This window comes from Chionomys nivalis, chromosome 20 (assembly GCF_950005125.1).
Source record: "Chionomys nivalis chromosome 20, mChiNiv1.1, whole genome shotgun sequence".
Lineage (NCBI taxonomy): Eukaryota > Metazoa > Chordata > Mammalia > Rodentia > Cricetidae > Chionomys > Chionomys nivalis.
The window spans coordinates 30,748,988-30,771,034 of NC_080105.1; the positions used below are offsets into that span (position 1 = coordinate 30,748,988).

Consider the following 22,047-nt stretch of genomic DNA (forward strand, 5'->3'; position numbering starts at 1 on the left):
AAGAAAGAGGGTTTAGAACCTATCCTGGAGGCGTTGGCTTTGTTTGGAAAGCTCGCCTCTCCCAGCCAAAGCCCACACCACCAGCAGGGACCAGAGGGACCAGGGGTGCTGAAAACCGCTTTGGACTTTCAGTACCTTACTTGCTAAAGGGCTGGAAATCAGGGTAGATCTAGCACAGCAGTGGCACTAGCAGATGCCGTGTTGAAAACCCTGAAAAGCGCTGGACACTTGGCATGGGTGCTCGGCACTCGGCACTCAGCAGCATCTGCCCTGACGCTCAAGGGAGCATCAGCGAGGTGATTTTGTCCACAGGTCTCTGCCTTTTCTGTGACTCTGCAGCCCGAGACCCATTGTGAATCTCATTCTTGGAAAACCCAGAGCAAGTGTTGCTTGAACTATGCATTGCAACCTGCCCAACAGCGTACTGCTAGACTGCAGGAGGAAACCGAATCCGAGTGCCGGATGCAGTGAGCTGAAATCTGAGCAGAGACAGAATCTGCCCAGGACTCTAACACAGGCTCCAACTGCATTCCCAACAACAGGAAGTACCCAGCACTGGAAACCAAGCTTCTGACAAGCCCAGTGTGGAGCATGCCTTTAATCCCAGCACTAATGACTCTAGATGTGAAAGTCCAAATGCAAAAACACAGGGACCGTGAATAACTGAGCAACATGTCTCTTCCAAAATTGCCAACTCCACAGTAATGGCCGCCCAAGAAGAATGATGCACAGTTCTAGGCAAGAATTCCAAAGGATGCTTATAAATATGTCAGAGACATGAAAGAGGACACAAATGAACTCTGAATGAATTCTAAGAGTATATACAAACATCAAAAAAAATAAGTCAACACAGGATACAAAAATGGAATTCAATTAAGGGAGAAATAATAAAGAAAAACCAAATTGAAATGGTGTAAATAAATTCCATTGAAAAATTCTATAAGTAAATAAAAAGTTTATTAGAAAGATTAATAATAGAACAGATTATGGGGAAGACAGAATACCAGGGCTTGATGACAAGGGAAAGGGATTATCTTTTATCAGTAACAAAAATAATTAATAAAAACATGCTATAAGCTGGGAGGTGGTGGTGCACTCCTTTAAGCCCAGCACTCAGGAGGAAGAGACAGGCAGATGGATCTCTGTGAGTTCAAGGACAGATAGGACTGTTATACGGAGAAACCCTATCTCAAAAAAACCAAGAAACAAATGAACAAAACACAACAACAACAACAACAAACAAACAAAAAACCACCACCAACAACAAAAAACATGCTTTAAAAAACAGAAAATATATGGGACACCATGAGACAACCAGATCTATGAATCGTGAGGCTACAGGAGGAAATGCTTTCAAGCTAAAGTGACATAAAACATCTCAATAAAACCACAGCATAAAATTTTCCAACTAAGGGAAGAGATGCTCAAGTACTAGAGGCTTTAAGCACAACAAGTGCATAAGATCAGAAAAGGACTCCATGCCATATAGTTAGAACAAAAAATGAACAAAATAAAGGAATTACATTGAGCACTGCGGGAGAGAAACATCCAGGTCTCATATGAAGTCAGACTCACCAGAATAACAGCTGATTCTGCATCAGAAACTTTCAAAAGTTTCCGGAAAAACATAGAACATGTTTCAAGCTCTGAAAGACAATCCATGCCAACTCATACTATTACATCCGCTAAAGTTCTTTGTCATAACTGATGGGGAAAGAAAAACTTCCCATGATTAGAAACAGGCTGAAGAATTTATGACTACAAAGTTGGCTCCAGAGAAGACATTAGAAAGAATCCTTCAGACTGAAGAGAAAGGTACATGTACCTATGAAGCTACAGAAAAAGATAAACCATGTTGGGGCAGTAGTGAAGCAAATGAGGAACAGGAAAACATAAAAAAACCACAAAAACCAAAAACAAAAATTAATGTACATATGTCAATAGTATTCTTGATGTTAATATCAACTCCCCAGTCAGGGGCACGGACTGGGTAGAAGAAACAAGGCTCATCAATATATGGTCTCTGATATGAAAGACAGATGCTACCTTACTATGAAAAAATGGAAAAATGTTTTCAAACAAATGGAGAAGCTCCCTTGAGGCCACCCTGAAAGGTGTTTACTGTTCTAATGTTTAACAAAATAAACTTCAATCCAAAATTAGTCAAGAGAACTAAATAAGATCATTGCATGCTTATTAAGAGACTAAAACAGGAAGAGGGCATTAAAATTCTAAGCATAAACACACCAAACATGGATGCATTTAGTTTCCTAAAGCAAACAGTACTAGACATGAAGTCACAGGTTGACCCTAACACAATATCAAAGGGCAGTTTTAATAAAACTCTCCAAATTAAAACAGAGAAACATTGTAGTTAAATGATATCACAGCCTGGGTGAACCTAGTAGGCATCTACAGAACTTTCCGTGCAAACCCTGCAGAGTACACGCTCATCTCAGCAGCTGGTGGGATTTCTTTAAAATAAGCGCTATAATAGAACACAAAACAAGTCTTAAAGATACAGAAGAAGTGAAATATTTTTCTTCTATCTGACCACAATGGAATAAGTCTATAAACCATCAGCAAGAGAACTTACAGAAAATACACAAATTAATGGAGACTAAGCAACATACTGTTAAATGATAATTTGTTTGGTGAAGAAAATCAAGAAGGAAAAAATTTAAATCCTAGAATAGAATGAAAATGGAAGCCACATACCAGGACCTGTGGGACACTGGGAAAGCAGTCCTAGGGGGGGTGGTTAACAGCTACACGTGCCTACACTTAAAAACCCATAGAAATTTCTGGTAATAACAAAATGACACACGTTAGGGCCTTAGAAACACAAAAACAAGCCAAAGCAAGAGTAGAAGGTCAAAAATAAGAGCAGGGCAGTAAAGAACAGAATTAGAAACAAAAATAAACAACAGAATGAATGGAGGGGAAAGTTAGTTCTTTGAAAAGATGAGATTTGGACAAACTCCTTGTGAAACTGTGTGTGTGTGTATGTGTGTGTGTGTGTGTGATTTAAAGGGGAAATCAAATTGCCTGTAGAAGGGACTAATTGAGGATGAGGGGTGAGAAAATGGGGGTAAGATATCTGAGGGGGAAGTTGCTAAATGCATAATATATATATATGGGAATGTGTATATATATAATGCATATATATATATATATATATATGAAGTCCTATCTCGATTGAGAGATGTTTTGATTGCAAGTCCTAAAAGTGCCATCAATTTGGGTGAAAGTTATATGCCTCCACATGCCCCACAGAATGGACTGGATAAGTAGCCAACTAGATACATCTGGGGCAAGTAAATCCTTCTTCTTCTCTGCCAGTCCACCATGGGGTCTTTCCTGTGTGAACTCTCAAAGGGAAAAACATGGCACCTTATTGGGAATGCTAAAAACCACCAATGAGAAAGCCGGTGAGAAAGACAATGGCAGCGTAATGGAACATGGTGGAAACGGAATCGGTAGTTTCAGAGAGAGCGGAGTTAATTACTCCTAGGTGGATTTGTGTGGGCGCTTTGTTTTGCTTTCTTTGGTCTTTGTCTGATAGGAATCAGCAGACTGGAAGGGGGTGTTGTGTGGATAGCTCCCTAATCAGGAGTCTGTGGACTCCTGGATCAGCCACAGGCTCATTCTGATCTGTGAGTGTGGGCGAGCATTTCTCAACTTCCGGGCTGCTAACTCCGAGCCTGCCTTGTAGTTTCTCAGAGAACAACAAATTTGGTCCACTGAGGTCACTCAAGTGTGTCTGGGGGAAGTGTGAAGCTTTAGACTGTTGCCTTAGGGATCTGTAGGGAAGGTCGTGGCCAAGGCACGGTCTGGAAGTTTAGTTTACTGACAATCGTGAGGGTGTGGTTTCTCCTTTATTCCATCTTCTTTCTTCATTATTACTGCTGAGTTTGGAAGGGAATTGCCCTCAATTAAGGTATACTCATCTAGACCTACTCTTGTTCTTATTAGAGCCTGGCTTCTTGCTTAGTAGTGGTACCTTGTGCTGTTTCTGATGACCTACTAATTGTCCTGATAAGAAACGAGTTAGAAGAAACAATTACCAAAGGCCACCACTATGTTTGTGAACTCTTGTGTTGATATTTTAAGGCAGTTTTTCTCATTTTTCCTCTATCAGAAGATTATTTTAATATACTTTTTTTTTTAACAGCAAGACCTCATTGCCCTAAATAAGCTATCAAAACAAATACACAAATCCATTGTGGGCAACACATCACGTAGATATAGTGTCCTTGTCGGAGGAACCATTTCAAAGAAATACCCAACAGGCTTCCATCGAACCCTGTTCTTTCATAGCTGTGAAGCCAAACCCTCAGACAGAAGTGAATGTTCCAATACCTCTGTGCAGGCTAACCGTCTGATCTCCTAGTTCCGGTGCTTTCCCGTTGTGCACATTGTTTTCATCAATGTGCCTTGCTTCCTAGCAACTCTCTCCAAGGACCACCAACCCGAGCCCATAAACATCACCTTTCTCCCAGCCTGCTAGAGCACAGGTCTCTCCTTCCAAGTGGAGTTCCCGTGTGCCAACTTTGACACATCTTGTAACAATAACTCCTGTGAGCTGCATTTTATGTGATGTGAGACAGGTGTGCAGCTGTTGAATACATGTCTCAAGAGAGCTTATTAAAGCTGCTAAGCCAATTAACTCTCAGAGAAACATGCAACCTTTTCCAGGAAAATACATCTGAGGGACAGGAGCTTGTGGGAACAAGTCTTTGGAGGGAAGCATGGCCTTTGATCTCAGAGATCCTTTCCCCAGGGTTGGCCTGGCCCCAGAAGACCAGAAGAACTATTGTAGGTTTCTTCCGATGGCCGGGGGAAAGCAGCTGGCTGTGCCATGGAAGACTGGCCTTGTGTATGTACAAAGAGAGCAAATTAGGAGCAGCTGAGGAGCAGCTCCTCTGTGACACTTGAGTTCAGAAGTTCGGCAGAAAGCGACCAACTGGGGATAAAAGCAGGAAGCCAAGGAGAGAGGGAAAGCATGCTCCACAGGGCCAAGGCTCTGTTAAAATCCCAGAGTTAGCTTTAGATGAGGAAAACAGTCTGGCTGGAGAAAAAATGATACCGGTAGCCCATGATGAGCCAGGAATTAGGACAGGCCTAGCACAGGGCTCTCTGGACTGGTCCCTTCCCAAAGGTCTGCCATTATTTGTTCAACACCAACAAAGAAAATGTTACAGGTTCAGGCAAGGGCCAGACCATGCAGAATGGATTCAGGTCCCCAAGACTCTGTCCCCTTGTCTGAGGACTAATGTGACATAAGAAGTACCAACTTTGAGCCCCTTTCTTTATTATGCTAGGAGCCCTTCTGAATCGGCCATTCTCTGTCGAACATTTGGTAGCTGAGCAAGTAAAACTGGAAGACAGACTGATGTGAGGCCCTTACTAGGCTTGGCTGGAGCTCAGGTGCCAGTACAGGACAATTTGCAAAAGGTTTGGAGTCGGATGGGAGGGGTGGCGGCTCAATTGGCTTGCTTCCTGGTTGTATGTTCTCTGAGTGCCTATTCTCTCGGGTATTCCCTGAGCTAGGGAGCAAGATGGACCAGGAGACATTTCCCTAGAATCCTTTACAGAGACACCCCCAGGAAGAGGAATCATTACTGGAGCAGACCAAGGAGCCTGATGCTCACAGTAGTCCGGTGCCTTTTCTCGGGTACCAATGGAGATGAGCCGCCACATAACATCAGCATCCGCGCTGAGCCACAAGAAATCAAGGTGCGACTGAACCTTGAACTCACAAATTCACAAGCTGGCAGAATGCCTAGAAGCCAGGCGTAAGCTGGGAAGAAACTATTGAGCTCTATGGATGACACCTGGTCTTGCAGCGCAGCCTCCTTCCTTGATCAAACTCAAAGCCCGTGATTCCCTTACTAGCTTCTCCTTCAGCTTAGACCAGCACAAGGGCACCGTGATTGGATACTGTATGACCTGGGACACTGCAGCAGCAGCCTGACTGGAAATCTCCTGGTCAGGTTAGGTGTGAGCAAAAGGTGCTGGAGTAGCCAAGAGGAGGTTCTGTGAGTGCCGGGATGCTCTGAACTTGGAATATGGATTCAAGAGGGCATCGGCAAAAACGGTCAAGCCTAACGGTGAGCCTACAGCATCTCAGAGGCTGTCACAAAAAAATGACAGCAACAGGGCCCTGGTAAAACATCTCTCGCTTTGGATCTGCGGTCACCCAAAGCCTTGTTTTGACTTACTTGACTCCTAACCCATACTCCATTTCTCCTCTTCTTCATCTTCATTTCCATCTTCTCTTCCTTCGCCTTGCTATTCTTTCTTTATTCCTTTCTTTCCTCTCCAGCTTCTTCCATTCTCCCTTCTTGTTTTCTTCAACATGAAAACAAAGCTCTCATGTTGTTTTCCATTCCTGTGGAGGCATTCAGTTCATTCCAGGCAAAGGTGGTCACACAAGGCTTCAGAGATGTGTAGCAGCTCTGTGGTTGGTGTGCCCTGGGTGGGCCATGCTGTGGAGTGGGTACTTTTTGCATGCCTGGTGATATTATCAGACTCCAAGCTGCTCGGTGGCAGGGCTATACCACAGCCAGTCTGTATTCCATGCATCGGGAACGCAGATCACATAAGAAAGCGGCCACGGGATGCGTACATTAATGAATACTATACCCAAGAGATTCCAGATTTCCTTTTAGAGATATGTGTTTACCAAGTCACTCCAAGCTCCCCCTGAATTCCCAACATGCAAGCCCCTAAGGCATAAGTGTGACAACTGAGGGCAGTGAACGCAGACGCAAGATCTTTGGTAAATGCCCTCCAGTGCATGGAGGCATTCCTCACTTTAGGCCCCTAGAGGCCAAGTGAATCACCCGAGAATATACAAAGTGATATATAGTTTAATTGAAATCAATTTAGAGAAAAACAATTTGATCAATACACAAATTAGATCAAATCAGCTTCATGTACAATTATCCCCTGGTTTCCACAGGAGGTAAGTTCCAGTTCCCTTTAGGATAGTGCTGTAGAATATTATTTTAACCAGGCAAAGATGTGCTACATTTGTTTTTGCTATAGAATATTACTTTAACTGCATAATGGTGTGTTGTGCTGCATTTGTTTACTGATATAAGGCTGTGTATTTAATTATGGAAAAATGTGCTGTATTTGTTTCACCTTGCCTGCCTAAGGCACCTGATTGGTCTAATGAAAAGCTGAATGGCCAGTAGGTAGGCAGAGAAAGGATAGATGGGGTTGGCATGCAGAGAGAATAAATAGGAGAACTCTAGACTCAGAAGAGAAGAGTGAGAGGAGAGAACAAGGGGCATTACCCAACACAAGAAGCCAGGCAGACGTAGAAAAGCAGTGAAATAAGAAGAAAGGCAATAAGCCCTGAGGCAAAGCAGACATGAAGAGAAACAGGTTAAGTTATAAGAGCTAGCCAGAAATACGCCTAAGCTAGGCCAAGCATTGGAAACTAATAAGAAGTCTCTGTCTGTGTCGTGATTTGGGAGCTGGTTGGCGGGCCACAAGAAAAGGTACAGGATAGCACAATTCTTGCTTAGGTCCCTACCAAAAAATGGTGAGTTCCTCACCTTAAACCTAATTCACTTTCCCGCGTGCCTGCCATCATCCATACAGTGCCCAGTACAGAGTAAATGGACATGTTCCTGGGGGTGACTAAGGATGTTGAAAAATGTTTAGGATATGTAGAAATTAGTTGGAACAACTGTAATAGCTTTTTAAATATAAGCTCAAAACATTATTTTTAAAAGAAAATATTGGCAAGTAAAAAAAAACATATGAACCTTCATAATTTCACCTGATGGCAACTGTTGCTTTCATATGTGTATACACACACATATATACATGTATATATGTGTATTATATGTATATTTACATATACATATATATGTGTATATTTCATATATACACCTATATCCATATCCTTTTAATAGATATGTGTTTCTCATATGTATAGTTTCTCTATATATATTTCTACATCTCTTTTATATAAAAGTATATTACTGTTTTCTATCCATAAACAGAACAATTCTCTTTGTAGCATTTGATAATTAATTTACATATTATACTTATGTATATGGTAATACATTCCAGTAAGCTCCTTATGGTGTCCAAGACTGTGAGCTTTTTGCCAAATATGTGTCTTCTTTGACCTGAACAAACAGATTTCTCGGCTTCCTGGAAGTTGATGTGGCCACGTGATAAAGTTTTAGCCAACTGGACAAGAGCAGAAATGAAACAAATTGAGTCCCAGTCACAGGAACTTCCACATGCGATGCTTGTGCTCATTCCTAAGTGTGAGCTTGAAAGTCCTGTGTGGGTGACGGGGAAGTGACAAGACGGGAGGAGCCTGGGTGATGCCTGCATCACTGCCTCCATGTCTGAAGAGAATGGACTGTGAGCAGACATCCCATTTTGGACTTTGTAGATTAAAAAAAAAAAGAAAGAAAAAGAAATTTCTACTTCATTGAGCTGCCAAGACTCGGGGCCTTGTTTCTGCTATTGATAGTGTTGTTACTGTTCATTGAGCCCAAATCTCTTTATATGTCATATAAAATTCTTGAGAGTCTGAACATTTTTAGTTTCATACCAACTTATGCCTTGATTAGATGAGCAGTTGTGACCTTATTTACTCTTGTTTTGTTTGTTTTTTTCGAAACAGGGTTTCTCTATAGCTTTGGAGGCTGTCCTGGAACTAGCTCTTGTAGACCAGGCTGGCCTTGAACTCACAGAGATCTGCCTGTCTCTGCCTCCCTAGTGCTGGGATTAAAGGTATGTGCCACCACCGCCCTTATTTACTCTTTATGTTGCACAAATACAGTGTGGCCTTATTTGTCTTGCTTTTAGCCTTACCACATGACCCTTCCATGAGCCCCAAGTGTTCCTCTGTTCTACATGTAGAGTTAATATCCTAATATAAATATCATGTAGAATAGATATAACATAGAGAATATACAGATTCTACAATATAACATATGTCCTTAAACATATAAAATATAACATATGTATAAAACTAACACCAAACTGGTGACAGCATCGGAAAGTTTAATGACTATGCATATTGTTTTATTTGCACATCAAATATCTGGCTGAAAAATAATTGCAATCTTTATCTAGATGTTTAGCATCATGTGCACACAGGAAGTGATGGAGTTATAATGTTGACTCACACTTTTTTGTGATGGATGCTTCTAATTTTACCTAGTGATATGCAACTTGACAGAAGGGTGTCGAGGTTGTACCATGGCCAGATACAGGAAGGTACTGTAAATGATCCATAATTCTTGACCAATTTCTAGTATGTTCTTTTTACTAATTCAAAGGAAATCACTATGGTTATAACTGTCTAAACTGGATATGAGCTGAGTAGAGAGCCACCTACAGCCCTTATCTAGAAATGGAAGGAGAGAAGGCTGGTAACCATGTGTGTTTTCATACATAGAAAGTGGCTTACTGGTCTAAATACCTGTATGGAACAGGAAGAGGTAGTGGCATTGAGCCAAGGTACACCCAACATCATCCTAAGGTAAATGGGTGGTTTTGTTCACGTCTTCCTGACAGCAGGCTGTTGAAAATTAGCAGCAAAATCCATAGCAAAAGGACACAGAACTGCAATGCCAACACTTACTGGATAACTAGAATAAACTTACAGTCTGCTGCCACCGTGTGATACAGGAGCTCAAATGTTCTTCCCATGTATAATCTGATCACCTTGACCCAATTCCCTGACTTCTCCCTCGAGACAGCCACCTATACCTTTTATCAACTGAAGATTCTTTTGGTACTTCAAAATAAAATTTCCTTGAAATCAAAAAGTAAAGTTTGTGATCAACATGTAATTAGTTATAACCATTTCGAAAGCACCAGGGGATCCCAGTGCCTGGCTTATTTCAGCCTGGAATTATTTCCTCTGTCTGGCTCAATGGGACCAGCGGGCAGGGCTTTGAGCTCTGTTGACAAATCTTAAATGTCTTAAGACTTGGGCTGATGGAGGAAGGCCTCTTCCCCTTTGCTCAGTTTTTCACCCTGTTGCTTTATCTACCTGACAGAAAGACTTGAACTACTGCCATTTTTAAGTTATGCTTCTAAATATTGACTTAAAGGCAAGACTCAAAGTGTCATAACACAGCTCACTGAAGCAACGAAGATTGTCCAGGCCTCACCGAGAAGTCTGTGCAGTGTCCTCTCAGGAGTGGAAAAGGAAACAGAAGATACAAGAAGACAAATAAAATCCAGGCATGTTTAGAAGACACACATGGCATTTCACTTAATCTTGTAGAGACAAATGAGCACTTGTTAGGTCGTTATCTGATGCTGGAAGGCACCAGGGAGGGGAGAATGGACCACAGTGACAGTGACTCCCTTGGCCCTTTTTGACAGGAATGAAGGAAGCTGGGACATTGCAGCCTGGGCGAGGCAGCCTACACTCAGAAAAACCTCCGTAAGGTATTCAGAGTAAGAAACAACATAGTTCTCATCTAATTATTGTGAAGACTTCAGTCCAGATCTTTGGCTAACTTCCATGTAGGTCACTGAGGAAGCCTCGTTTTAGCCTCTTCTCTTCTCATTGTTAGCTCTGTAACTGCTACCCAGGCAGTTTTACTATGTCTGTTAGCAGCTGAACTAGGGCTCCTTCTTATCCATAGAGAGCTGCTCGGGGGGAGCAATAAGATATCGTACGGGGATATTGCCTTTGAGATTCATTATATATTCAGTGATTATACATAAATTAAAATTCTCCTGGATGAAGCAAAAACAGTGGTCTGTAGGACCACAGTAGGAGCTTTGGAATATAATCACTGCTCCTCTTCAGATTTCCTCCCTCCTTGCCCTAACACTGGCTTCTATGGCTATACCTAACACCATTGGCAGAGCTGCGTGCAAACAAGGCATGTGGATGTTGGTGTGTGTGGCGGGGGGGGGGGGATGCCAACTATACAAATGGTACTTTTCAAAACCTTAAAATACCACGAAAGGTGGCTAGGCTATATTGTATCAGTATTCATCTTGGTGGTCCTTAGGCCAGTGACCAGGCAGCTGTCATATCCTCCTTGCCTGCGCATGCAATCTCTTGCATTCATTGATAATAATGTTTCTAAAAGTAACCTCAATGTGCAGCAAAATCTTCTTTCTGTTTCCGACCTTGCCATTACCGACTTAAATCTGAACTGGACCCTTACCCAAGTCTAGATTGGCCTGCACTTCCTCAGTCTAGCATCCAACTTCATGGCCCCAATTTGGTCTCTATTTCAGATAAAGGCATACCCCTAAACGTGTATGTTATGGGTTTAGCCATAAATGGTCCCCGTAGATCCATGCTTTAATGCTTGTTCCCATGGCACTATTTGGGGATGCTGAGGAACCCTTAGGAGATAGGACCTAGCCGACAGCAATAGGTCACTGGGAGTAGGCCTTTGACAGTTACAGTCGGGTCTCGGGGTCCAGTCTTGCTGTCTGTCCCTGGTCCACTGTGATGTGAATGCTTGTTCTCTGCCATAGGTTCCATGAACCACAGTATTCTATTCAAGTGCACGATGCCAAGTGACTGTAGACATCCATCTTTAAAGCCAGAAGTGAAAATAAATAAACCCTTGTTCTCTTACGGAATTTCTGACAGATATATTTGGTCACTGTGATGTCAAACAACTGATTCTCCTCCCCCTGACCCAAAGCATCTCATCAGTCTAGGTGACTGATGGTTGATGCACAAAATCCCTTGTGCCACTCTGAACTTATCCCTGTTGGTAAAATAAGCCAGTTAGCTCTTCTGGCTAAGTTAGACTTAACACTGTATGTGCTGGCCTTTGCGAGCCTACCTGTGGATGCTTGTCCCTGCTTTGTGACCAGGGTTCCTGCACAGCTTGGCAGTAGGGTTGCCTTCTGCAGGCTCCATCTATGTCCTGCCATCCTTTGAGATCTGCAGAGAACCCTGAACAGCTCTCCATGTGGCCACCTCCAGACAGCATCCTCCGAACTCCTGTAGAAAGCCCACACCCTCAGTGCAGGCCATCTGCGGCTCGGCTGTGGATGGCTCACTCTTCCCTCTGCTCTCCCCCACACCTGTCAGCCACCCTCTCCCATAATCCCTTGGGCTTTCGCAATTCCCTCAGCTGTTCCTTCCCTCCCTCCCCCACAGCCCAAGCCAGCGAGATCTCTATTGTTTTTCTCTGCCTCCCACCAAGCTACTGTTCATTTATTCCGTTGTTTCTTTTGGGCTTTACCGATAGCTGGCTCCACAAGGATAAGTGCTGGCATTATCGCATTGGAGGAAAGTGTCATAGCCATGTGCCCAGAAAAGGCACATTGCACATCACCTACTGAAAGAATGAACCCAATTTTGTCAGTATTGAATTCCCTCATGGTTTTACCTGTATTTTGTGTGTGTGTGTGTGTGTGTGTGTGTGTGTAGACAACTCGCTGGAGTCTGTTCTCTCCTTCCAACATGTGGGTTCTGAAGATTGAATTCAGGTCTTCCAGTTGGTGGCAAATGCCTTTGGCTCCTCCTAAATCTCCCCATTCTTTTTCGTTTTGTTTGTTTGTTTTCGAGACAGGGTTTCTCTGTGGCTTTGGAGCCTGTTCTGGAACTACCTCTTGTAGACCAGGCTGACCTTGAACTCACAGAGATCCGCTTGCCTCTGCCTAGCCAAATCTCCTCCGCCTAGCCAAATCTCTGCGGCTACCATTGCCCAGCCAAATCTCCTCATTCTTAATGAAAGCTATCCAATGGACAGGCTGACAGTATCCACTGGCTTTCACAGGAGCCAAGACAGGTTGTAGCATTACTTAACTTCATTACAATAAAAGAGTTTTGCTTCCCAGTTATCTAGGTGTACAAAGGAGTCCACAGTGAGAGGCGTCCTGTAACTTATTGCCAAACAGTTGTGAGGGCTTTGTTTATCATTCCCAGTGCTGTGAGGGAAGTTGAAAGGGCATAGAAATTCAAAATCTATCGGATGAAATTCTCAAAGAGCAAATAAAAACATTCCTTCTAAAAAGTGTATAGAAAGGGTACTCCACTCCTTTGTAAAAGTCAATGAGCAAACCAAAAATGATTTCTCTTCCATACTGAAAATGCTGTACATGAGATTCGAGCACGCGATGCTGGAGCCGGGGGAGCAGGGACCGGCATTGTGGCTGATTATATCACAGAGTTCAGGAATGGGGTCTTTAAGGCCTGCTCGTAGACAGCCTTTGCCAGGTGTGCAGCTGGGAGAGGATTACTATCCAGAATACACAAAGAACTCAAACAAATAAAGCAACAAGAAAGTAAGCAAGCCAGGCTAATAAACAGGGTTGTGAAATGGACAGCTCATAAAAGAAGAAACACAAATACATGGAAAAATATCAGCCTCATTGGCTATCATAGAAATATAAATAAAAAATACACAGATTCCATCATATCCCAGTCAGAATAGCAGTTGCTAAGAAAACAACAGCCGCAGTGCTAGCACGGATGTGGATAGAAGAAAGCCCTTTTGGTAGGATGTAAGCTAGTCCAGCCCCCCACGGAAATAAGTATGGGGGCTCCTCCACAAGCTCGGACTAGAGCTGCTGTATGACAGAGCTGCTTCACTGAGTGGCCAAAGGCTTCTAAGTCTTACTGCAGAAACTCTTGCACGTCGGTTCTCTGCAGCATGATTTACAGCAGCTGAGTTAGAGAACCAGTCTAGGTTGCACAGCCTCGGCGTGCAGCAGCGGCAGAAATTATACTCAGGCTGGCTTTTCTGTCATCTCTGCTCAAATGGACGCAACTGGAGACAACATACTAAGCACAGTAAGCCAGCCTCAGAGAGACAAAGACCATGTGCTTTCTCTCCTTTGTGGTCCCTGGTTTCTATAGTCACATGAAATCACGTGTGTATATAGTAAATAACAGTAGGAGTGAAACTAGGTGAACAAAGGGGATAAAGTGTGAGAGAGGAGGGGTAAAGGGGTGGGGAGGGGGTAACGGAGCAGGGAGGGATAGGGGAGGGAATTCATTCAATATGAAATATATACCTTTAAGAAAAATTTAAGTTAAATTTAAAAATTTTAACGTGTCCCTAGAACATAGTTCTTAAGTAAAACTCCCGCCTTTCAACCAGGGCATGGTTTTTGAAGGACCCTGCCTTGTTCTCCTGGGCAGACTCCATGGTGTTTGAGGTTTGGGAGAGGGGAGGGGCCTGGAGGCCAGCACACTCACCTGGCCAGTAATACATGTAGACCTTCCTCCTGGCCTTCATCAGCGTGATCCACAAGGGTTCTGACCCATTCCACCAGAGGGGCATCAGGCTGTCTCGGTTGACCCCGATGTCGAAAGACTTGTTAGTACTGGGATCCCACATGTAGTTCCCGATCATCTGGTGGACCTCACAATGGCGGCCTGCGGGCAGGAGGAGGCATGGCGTCACTGCATTCTTTGCTTTAAATCTTTGCTCAATCCGACTGCAGGAACTCTTTTCATCCTCACTTAGGAAAGAGAGAAAGTGCCACAACTTGTCCCTCTCTGTTGTCACTACGGAGACTTCTTTTTCATAGATGATGCCACGAGGACAAACAAAAGAGCCACCAACGGGTTAGAGGGCAGCCAGTTCTACACACCAGGTTCCAGACCAGCCAGAGAGGTGTAATGAGACTCTGTCTCAAAAATAAAGCGGACATCCACTATCTGATTGAGGAATCGCTTTGCAGGAAGCTGGGCCTTTCCGGTCTGTTTTAAGTTACGCTGAGGGGGCTGGTGAGATGGTTTAGTATGTAAAAGAGCTTGTCACCAAGCTTGACAACCTGAGTTCGATCCCCAGAACCTACATAGTGGAAGGAAAGAACTGATTCAAGTTATCCTCTGACCTCTGATCCTCTAGCTTCTGTGTGAGTGGTGTGTGTGCACGCGCGCGCACGCACGCACGCACGCACACACACACATGTGCGCATGCATGCACTCACGCATGCAGGCACGCATGCGCACATACATCTCTTCATAGCCTGAGGTCTACATATGCATCAGCCTGGGAAGAGTGGATTCTTGCGACAGGTGGCTTAGCTTTTCACCCCAGACACGTTCAGCATCCCTTCAATTCTCCTCCCACAAGATCGGGGATTGAGCTGCTAGGAACATGATTCTCTCCTTTCTTGGAAAAGATGAGGTATTGCTTCAGTGATAAACTATGACCCACCCGATAACATTTGGGACTAAATAGTGCAAAACAGACTCCAGTTGAAAAAAAAAAAGAAAAGAAAAGAAAACAAAGCAAGAAAACACCCTCCACATGGAGTGAGGTACCAAAACACGGGCTGGCTATGATGGACAGAGCTCCCCCCTCCCCGCCCCCAGAGAAGCCAGAAGTGAAAGTCGCAAGTACTGGGACTCTTTGAAACATTAGATTAAATTATTTATTTTAGAGCAATCTGTTCCATCTTTAAAGTTAAAAATAACACAAACATTGGCAAGGGCACCAGAAATCGCTGCAATCTGAGCGAGTGTTGTTTGGCACCGGGACGGAACACACTTGAACAAGCTCCACAAGCGAGCGCAATCAGAGCCGTGCTTTCTGTTTGCTTGCTCTTGTTGTTTCTTCGAGCCTCCCCGCCCCTTGCCCAACTCGATTTTAAAACAAAAACAAAGAGGAACTACCAAGTACAATTTTGAAAAGCTGAATGCCAAAATTTATAAAAAGGGGAAACCTTGTCTGTCATCATAGAAAGACAGACATTCCACAAACCATACTTTAAATGTAAGGTCCCAGCACCAGGTTTCTCCCTAACGCCATAATGAGCCGCTCTATCACGATACCGCTTTCATTTCTCTACCTCTCCGCCCCTCCCCCAACTCAGCCACCCCCCCATTCCCTCCCCTCCTTTCTCCCAGTTTACCTAGGAGATTTCATGTATTTCCCCTTCCCAGGGAGATCCATGCATGTCCCTCTTAGGGTCCTCCTTCTTACCTAGCTTCTCTGAAGCTGTGGATTGTAGCCTGGTTATTCTTTGCTTTACATCTAATATCCCTTATGAGTGATTTGTCTTTTTGGATCTGGGTTACCACACTCAGTATGTTTTTTTTTTTCTAGTTCCATCCATTTGCCTGCAAATTTCGTGATGTCATTGTTTTTAAACCACTTACTCGATTGTGCAAACGTACCACATTTTTTAAAATCCATTCTTTGGTCGAGGGGCATCTAGGTTGTTTCCAGGTTCTGCCTATTATAGATAATGCCGCTATGAACCTAGTTGAGCAAATGTCCTTGTGGTATGATTGAGCATCCAGCTACGACTCCTAGCAATAGTGGAGAGGGTTCCTGAATCAGCCTCCTCCTGTTATCAGATTGATGACTATGGTAATTGTCATCATAGAACCTTCATCCAGTAACTGATGAGAACAAATGCAGAGATCCACAGCCAATCCCTAGGTCAAGCTCCTGGAGTCCAGATGAAGAGAGGGAGGAGGGATCTTATGAGCAAGAGGGTGGTGTCATGATCCTGATGGGGAAACCCACAGAGCCAGCTGACCTGAACTACTGGGAGCTCCCAGACTCTGGACTGACAGCTGGGGAGCCTTCATGGGACCGAACTAGGCCCTCTTAATGTGGGTGACAATTGTGTGGCTTGGTCTGCTTTTGAGACCCCTGGCAGTGGGACCAGGATTTATCCCTGGTGCATGAACTGGCTTTTTGGAAAGCATTCTCTATGGTGGAATACCTTGCTCAGTCTTGATGCAGGGGTGAAGGACTTGGTCCTTCCTCAACTATGCCAGGTTTAGTTGACTCCCCATGGAGGTCTAAACTCACACTAATTGAACACACACATGCACACACACACACACACTCCTATCTACTATATATTATATATAAGCATAGAGGGTCAAATATGAAGCCTGGTCTCTGCCTTCAGTGGTTTTTAATTTAATACCCAGCAGAAGGTCTTTGAGGAAATGAGGCCAGCTTCCAGGGACCCAGGAAGCCAGGAAGGGGACCAGACTGCAACTTCCCTTCAGAACTGTGGCCATCAGCAATGTCCCTGTTGCTGAGAAGAGATATCTTTCTTCTTGATTCAAAACTTTCAGTTCAGGAAAGTTGAAGCACGTTAAGGAGCTGCCCCCCACACCTCGCCCCCACTAGCAAAAGCACTTATGACTTCTTCCTTCAAAACAATGAAGTCAGACACTTCCATCTTCTTAAGACTGTTTGCTCATGGTTCCGTAAGGCAACCATGATAACAGTCCACTGTGAAGGCAGTTTACAAAAGATGTTCAGTGCCAAGAAGCACGAAACAATCAAAAGTAATTTCTAAAGTACTTTAAACAACCGCCGAATTCCAGGTCACAGGACCGTGCCTGCTTCCTTAACCTCCATCCCCAGTGCGCAGAATCTGGAGTCCAAACCCTCTGACCTGTCTTCGCTCTCTACTGTCTAGCTGAAAAGTTAGGAGAGGCTTCTGTACATGGTAGAGCTGTTGGGTCTGGAGTGGAAAGGGGGAACCAGGGAGGAAAGAAGGGAGAGAGAGAGAGAGAGAGAGAGAGAGAGAGAGAGAGAGAGAGAGAGAGAGAGAGAGATAGAGAGAGAGAGAGAGAGAGTCCAAAAGCCTTTCTGAGTGACCATCCAGCCATTTCACAAAGAATTACCTCAGACACACGTTCAGACGTTGTTTTTTGTTTGTTTGTTTGTTTTTGTTTTGTTTTATTTTTTGGTGGACTACCCTTGTTGTTCAAAGGCTGAACGGCAGGTGGCTGGACACACCTAACTCATCTGCCCTCTCGTCTCCCCCAGCTCAGCCGCCTGTGCTCCCATGAGCACAGCCTGCTTGGCAGTGGGCGCTTGGAGCAGCCTGAGCCCTGACTCCAGCAGAATTTTTTTTTTTTTTTTTTTTTTTTTTTTTTTTACCTAGCCTCTCTCCTCTCTCTCTTGCAACTCATTCTTGCGATTTTATTGCCGGGGGTGAAAGAGGTAGCTGAGAAAACAGAACAAAACAAAACACAGTGTACCAGCTTCACAGCCTACGGAGAGCTCATCTCCATATTCCCGCCTGACCCATATCTATTTTTACACATCTGCGGAGCTTGAGTTCTCTCCACTCTGTGTTTTCCACGGAGCCGTGCTATGGCTTGGCTATCTGGAACATTTATTCAAAGCATTAGGAGAAACTTTCTACAGCACAGATCTCAATATTTTCCAGCAATTATGTAAAGTCTTACTTAATGGGTTCTGGTGCCATGGTATCGCCAGAGACTTTCTAGCCCTGCACCAAATTCCATCTTACTATCAGTGCAGAATTCGACAGCCTTCATGTGGCACAAGAACATAGAAGCTCTGGGCACTGTGTCTGTCACTGGTGGTCGCAAGAGCTTTCTCTTGACTGAACTTTAACTGGGCTCCTCTTCCTCTGAGCCTTCTGTTCAACCACAGGTGGCTTTAGGCTTCCCTCTTATGAAGTCCAATTTGAGCAAGAATACTGCTCTGTGATTTTGGGGAAAACCCACTGCCCGATTCTCTTTTGCTTCTCAGTTGTGGCAAAACACTGGCCCAGCCGGGCCATGGTGGCGCACGCCTTTAATCCCAGCACTCGGGAGGCAGAGGCAGGCGGATCTCTGTGAGTTCGAGGCCAGCCTGGTCTACAAGAGCTAGTTCCAGGACAGGAACCAAAAAGCTACAGAGAAACCCTGTCTCGAAAAATCAAAAAACAAACAAACAAACAAACAAAACAAAAAACAAAAAAAAAACCACTGGCACAAAGCAAATTAGGAGAGGAAAGTGTGTGTCTCATCATATGACTTCTAGATCACTATCTGCCACTGAAGAGCCATGACAGGAACTAAAGCCAGGAACCCGGAGGCAGGAACTGATGCAGAGGCTATGGAGGGGTGCTGCTTACTGGCTTGCTCCCCATGGCTTGCTCAGCCTGCTTTCTTATACAACCAAGGCTGGCCCTTCTCACCTCAATCATCCATAACAAAAGTGTCCAAATATTTTCCAAACACGATGTGGGATTTCCTAAGGATTTCTTTCTTTTCTTTTTTTTTAAATATTTATTTATTATGTATACAATATTCTGTCTGGGAGTATGACTGTAGGCCAGAAGAGGGCACCAGACCTCATTACAGATGGTTGTGAGCCACCATGTGGTTGCTGGGAATTGAACTTAGGACCTTTGGAAGAGCAGGCAATGCTCTTAACCTCTGAGCCATCTCTCCAGCCCCCTCCTAAGATTTCTTATTGCTTATCAAAAAGTTATTCATAATTGCCTGCCCCATTTTTTTTTCTCTGATCACCTCACTCATTGCTATGGAGAACATCTTTTTACTTTGTCCTGTCTGTAGTCACAGCAGGACTAAGGAGCAGCACAAAAAAGCACACACGAGGCCCGTGAACATATAGCCTAGTCATCTGGAAGAATCACGGAGGGCTTCTCCAAGGAGCTGGGACTTGAGGTATGTGAGGTTTCTCCCGCACTCCACTCAAAGACGGCGGAGCATAGAAAGGGATGAAGAGGTGAGAGCCTGGTTATTTCTTAGGACAAAATTAAGATGCTTGCTTTATTTTTTATTTTTTAAATCACAGTTTCTGATGAAATAAGAATGTGGCCCGCTTGCTTTGGAAACAGCAGTACTCACAAGGCTGTGCTGGCCCAGCCCACTGAACAGATCTAAAGCTGGGCTCCTTCAAGATCCTGGCAGTAAACAAATAATGCCGTTTAATGTGGGGGCTATTCAGTGGGGAGGAGTAGAGTAGTCGGTGGTGAAACATGCAGGGATCATCATCTCTGTCTCTGAGGGCTAAAGAGCCTGTGTATCGCCATGTGACAGTGGCTTACCAGTAAAGGATTCTAACCGGCATCTGTCATAGGCAGAGGATCCATGGCATCTCTCTGAGCGAGAGGAAGGCTGTCGTCATCAAAACCCACTTCCTTAGGCTATAGGCCTGCTAAGGAGGATGAAGTACCACACACGTGGACAAGCAGAATCCAAAGGCTTTTAAAAAGAAATTTCCATTGGTAGCTTTAACAGAAGTCGTTAAGTAAATACCAGAGGCCACATGGACTGTGTGTCCCCTGAACGCAGACGTGTGAGTTTTTTAGAGTACCACTGGGCACTTCTCAGGCAGAAATGGGAGGGACCTCAGGTGCATCCCCTTCTTTAGGATGCCCTAAGATTTGATCCACCGGGTGTGAGTTAGGACTCAATAGAGTTGCCCTCCTTTGTGCTAGCTTTTGCTTTTCTCAGTTTCAGTTACTCAACATCAACTGCAGCCTAGACACAGGGAATATTCTAGAAATAAGAAATCCGTAAGTTTTAAGCCACACACCATTCTAGGTGTTACTGGAACACAAGCACCCTGACACCGAGGAAGTAGATAGATAACAAGGTTACCAAGTAACTAACAAGAAGGTAGTGTACACAGCAAGGAAACACTGAAGGGAGGGATGGCTCGGGTCACCAGTGGGAGGGAACATGTGGGTGTGAGAGTTCATCATACGCCCCAGCGCAAACTCAGAACGGCTTCCTGGAGATCTGTGGAAACTGAGTGCAGCGCATACTCAGAACGGCTCCCTAGAGATCCGCGGATCCATGAGTACGGCGCAAACTCAGAACGGCTCCCTAGAGATCCGTGGAACCATGAGTACAGCCATGAGAAAGGGCAAGAGACCGAGCGCAGGAGCCAGCACGAGCGAGCTCACCAACAGAACTTTTACTACAGCAGATTGGGACAGTTGCTCTTTCTTACTTGTTATATTTGTTAGCCTCTTCCTGTGCCTAGTTTATAAACCATATTTTCTTATAGTCTGTATGCAGGAAGTAGCATATTATGCATAAGGTTTAATCCTGTCCGGGATTATGACAGGCCCCCACTGAAGGTCTTTGAGCACCGAGTGGGATGGTTTTCATGGCTACTTTTAAGTATTCTGTGAAACTGCCACCCTCAAGCAATGGATGAATTCAAGGGAACGAACCAGGCTAGAGTGTGAGGACCGGATTTGGAGTCCGCAAGACAAGTCATTTCCCTGGGGCATCTCGGGATCAGAGGCTGGAGTGAGATCCTGTGGTGTGAAATTTATAAAAGAGCGAAGGTGGGGTGCAGGAGAGGGGTGAGAGGGGGAAATGGGGCTTGACAGTTGTTTGTTGGGTAGTTTAAAAAGAGCCGCAATGACCAGTCCTTGGCCACCTTGAATGTGTCCCGTTAGATGCTTTTTCCTTGTGGCGTCCAGCATAGCTCTCAGACACAGAGACAGTTCTGACATTTGATTTACAGGTGGGAAAACTGAAGGCTGGTGGTGGCTGAGTGTTGGGGTTGGGGCAACACAGCTAGTGAGGGGGCATGGTGTTGGGGTAAAGATAAATCTCTCGCTCAACATCCACATGCTGGCCAGCACCAAAACCTATGCCCAGCCCTGTATTCCAGGCTTTGGCCCTTTGTACAGCAGTTGTCTCAGACACCAAGCTATTCACATGGAGATGCGCAGACCTCCAGAATACCAGACGGACTTGTCATCTTCCACAACCAAGTATCCCGCCCCCCACAGCAGCCTTGTAAGTACCTCTTAAGTGTGGGATGCTGGCAGACAAAGGAGACCATGATCTCAGATTTCCTCTCCCTCTGGAAAGAGTCCAGCTGTGCAGAGAAAGGCTCCCAAAGTTCTGAAATCCGGGGTCTCAGGTTAATGCGTTTTAGACACTGGTCATATACATATTCCCTTAAACTGACATGGCGCCAAGAAATATCTTTATATATCCCATTCCAAGCCAAGCAGCTTAAGGATATGTTACATAAGTCAGATTTCTACACATTAGAGCCCTCATAGCACATATCCTTGAGCCTTTGGGAGGCTAAGGATTAAGTGAGACTCTGTTTAGGTTAGTGAACTTTTCAAATAACTTCCTCCCAGCCAAGACATGTAAAAGAATTAACCACGCATGGCTCCAAGCACTCAACTTACAAATTGAAATTTGCTTTGCACATCACCCTGCTGGGAAGTAGATCCTATTTTTTTTAACTTAGGGTGTAGTGTGGTAAAGGCAGTTTCACATTGAACATGCAAGATTAAGTTGAAATAGGAAGCTCACAGTTGGCACTTCTTTAAAAG

General features: G+C 44.4%; 1 protein-coding gene across 1 annotated transcript in view; it reads right to left on the reverse strand.

Annotated features, from left to right (window-relative positions):
* Enpp6 (ectonucleotide pyrophosphatase/phosphodiesterase 6) overlaps positions 1–22,047 on the reverse strand; it is a 93,429-nt gene that overhangs the window by 42,253 nt on the left and 29,129 nt on the right. Inside the window, exon 2 of the mRNA XM_057752107.1 lies at positions 14,183–14,362. Coding sequence (XP_057608090.1) covers positions 14,183–14,362 — 180 coding nt within the window. The remainder of the gene's footprint in view (positions 1–14,182; positions 14,363–22,047) is intronic.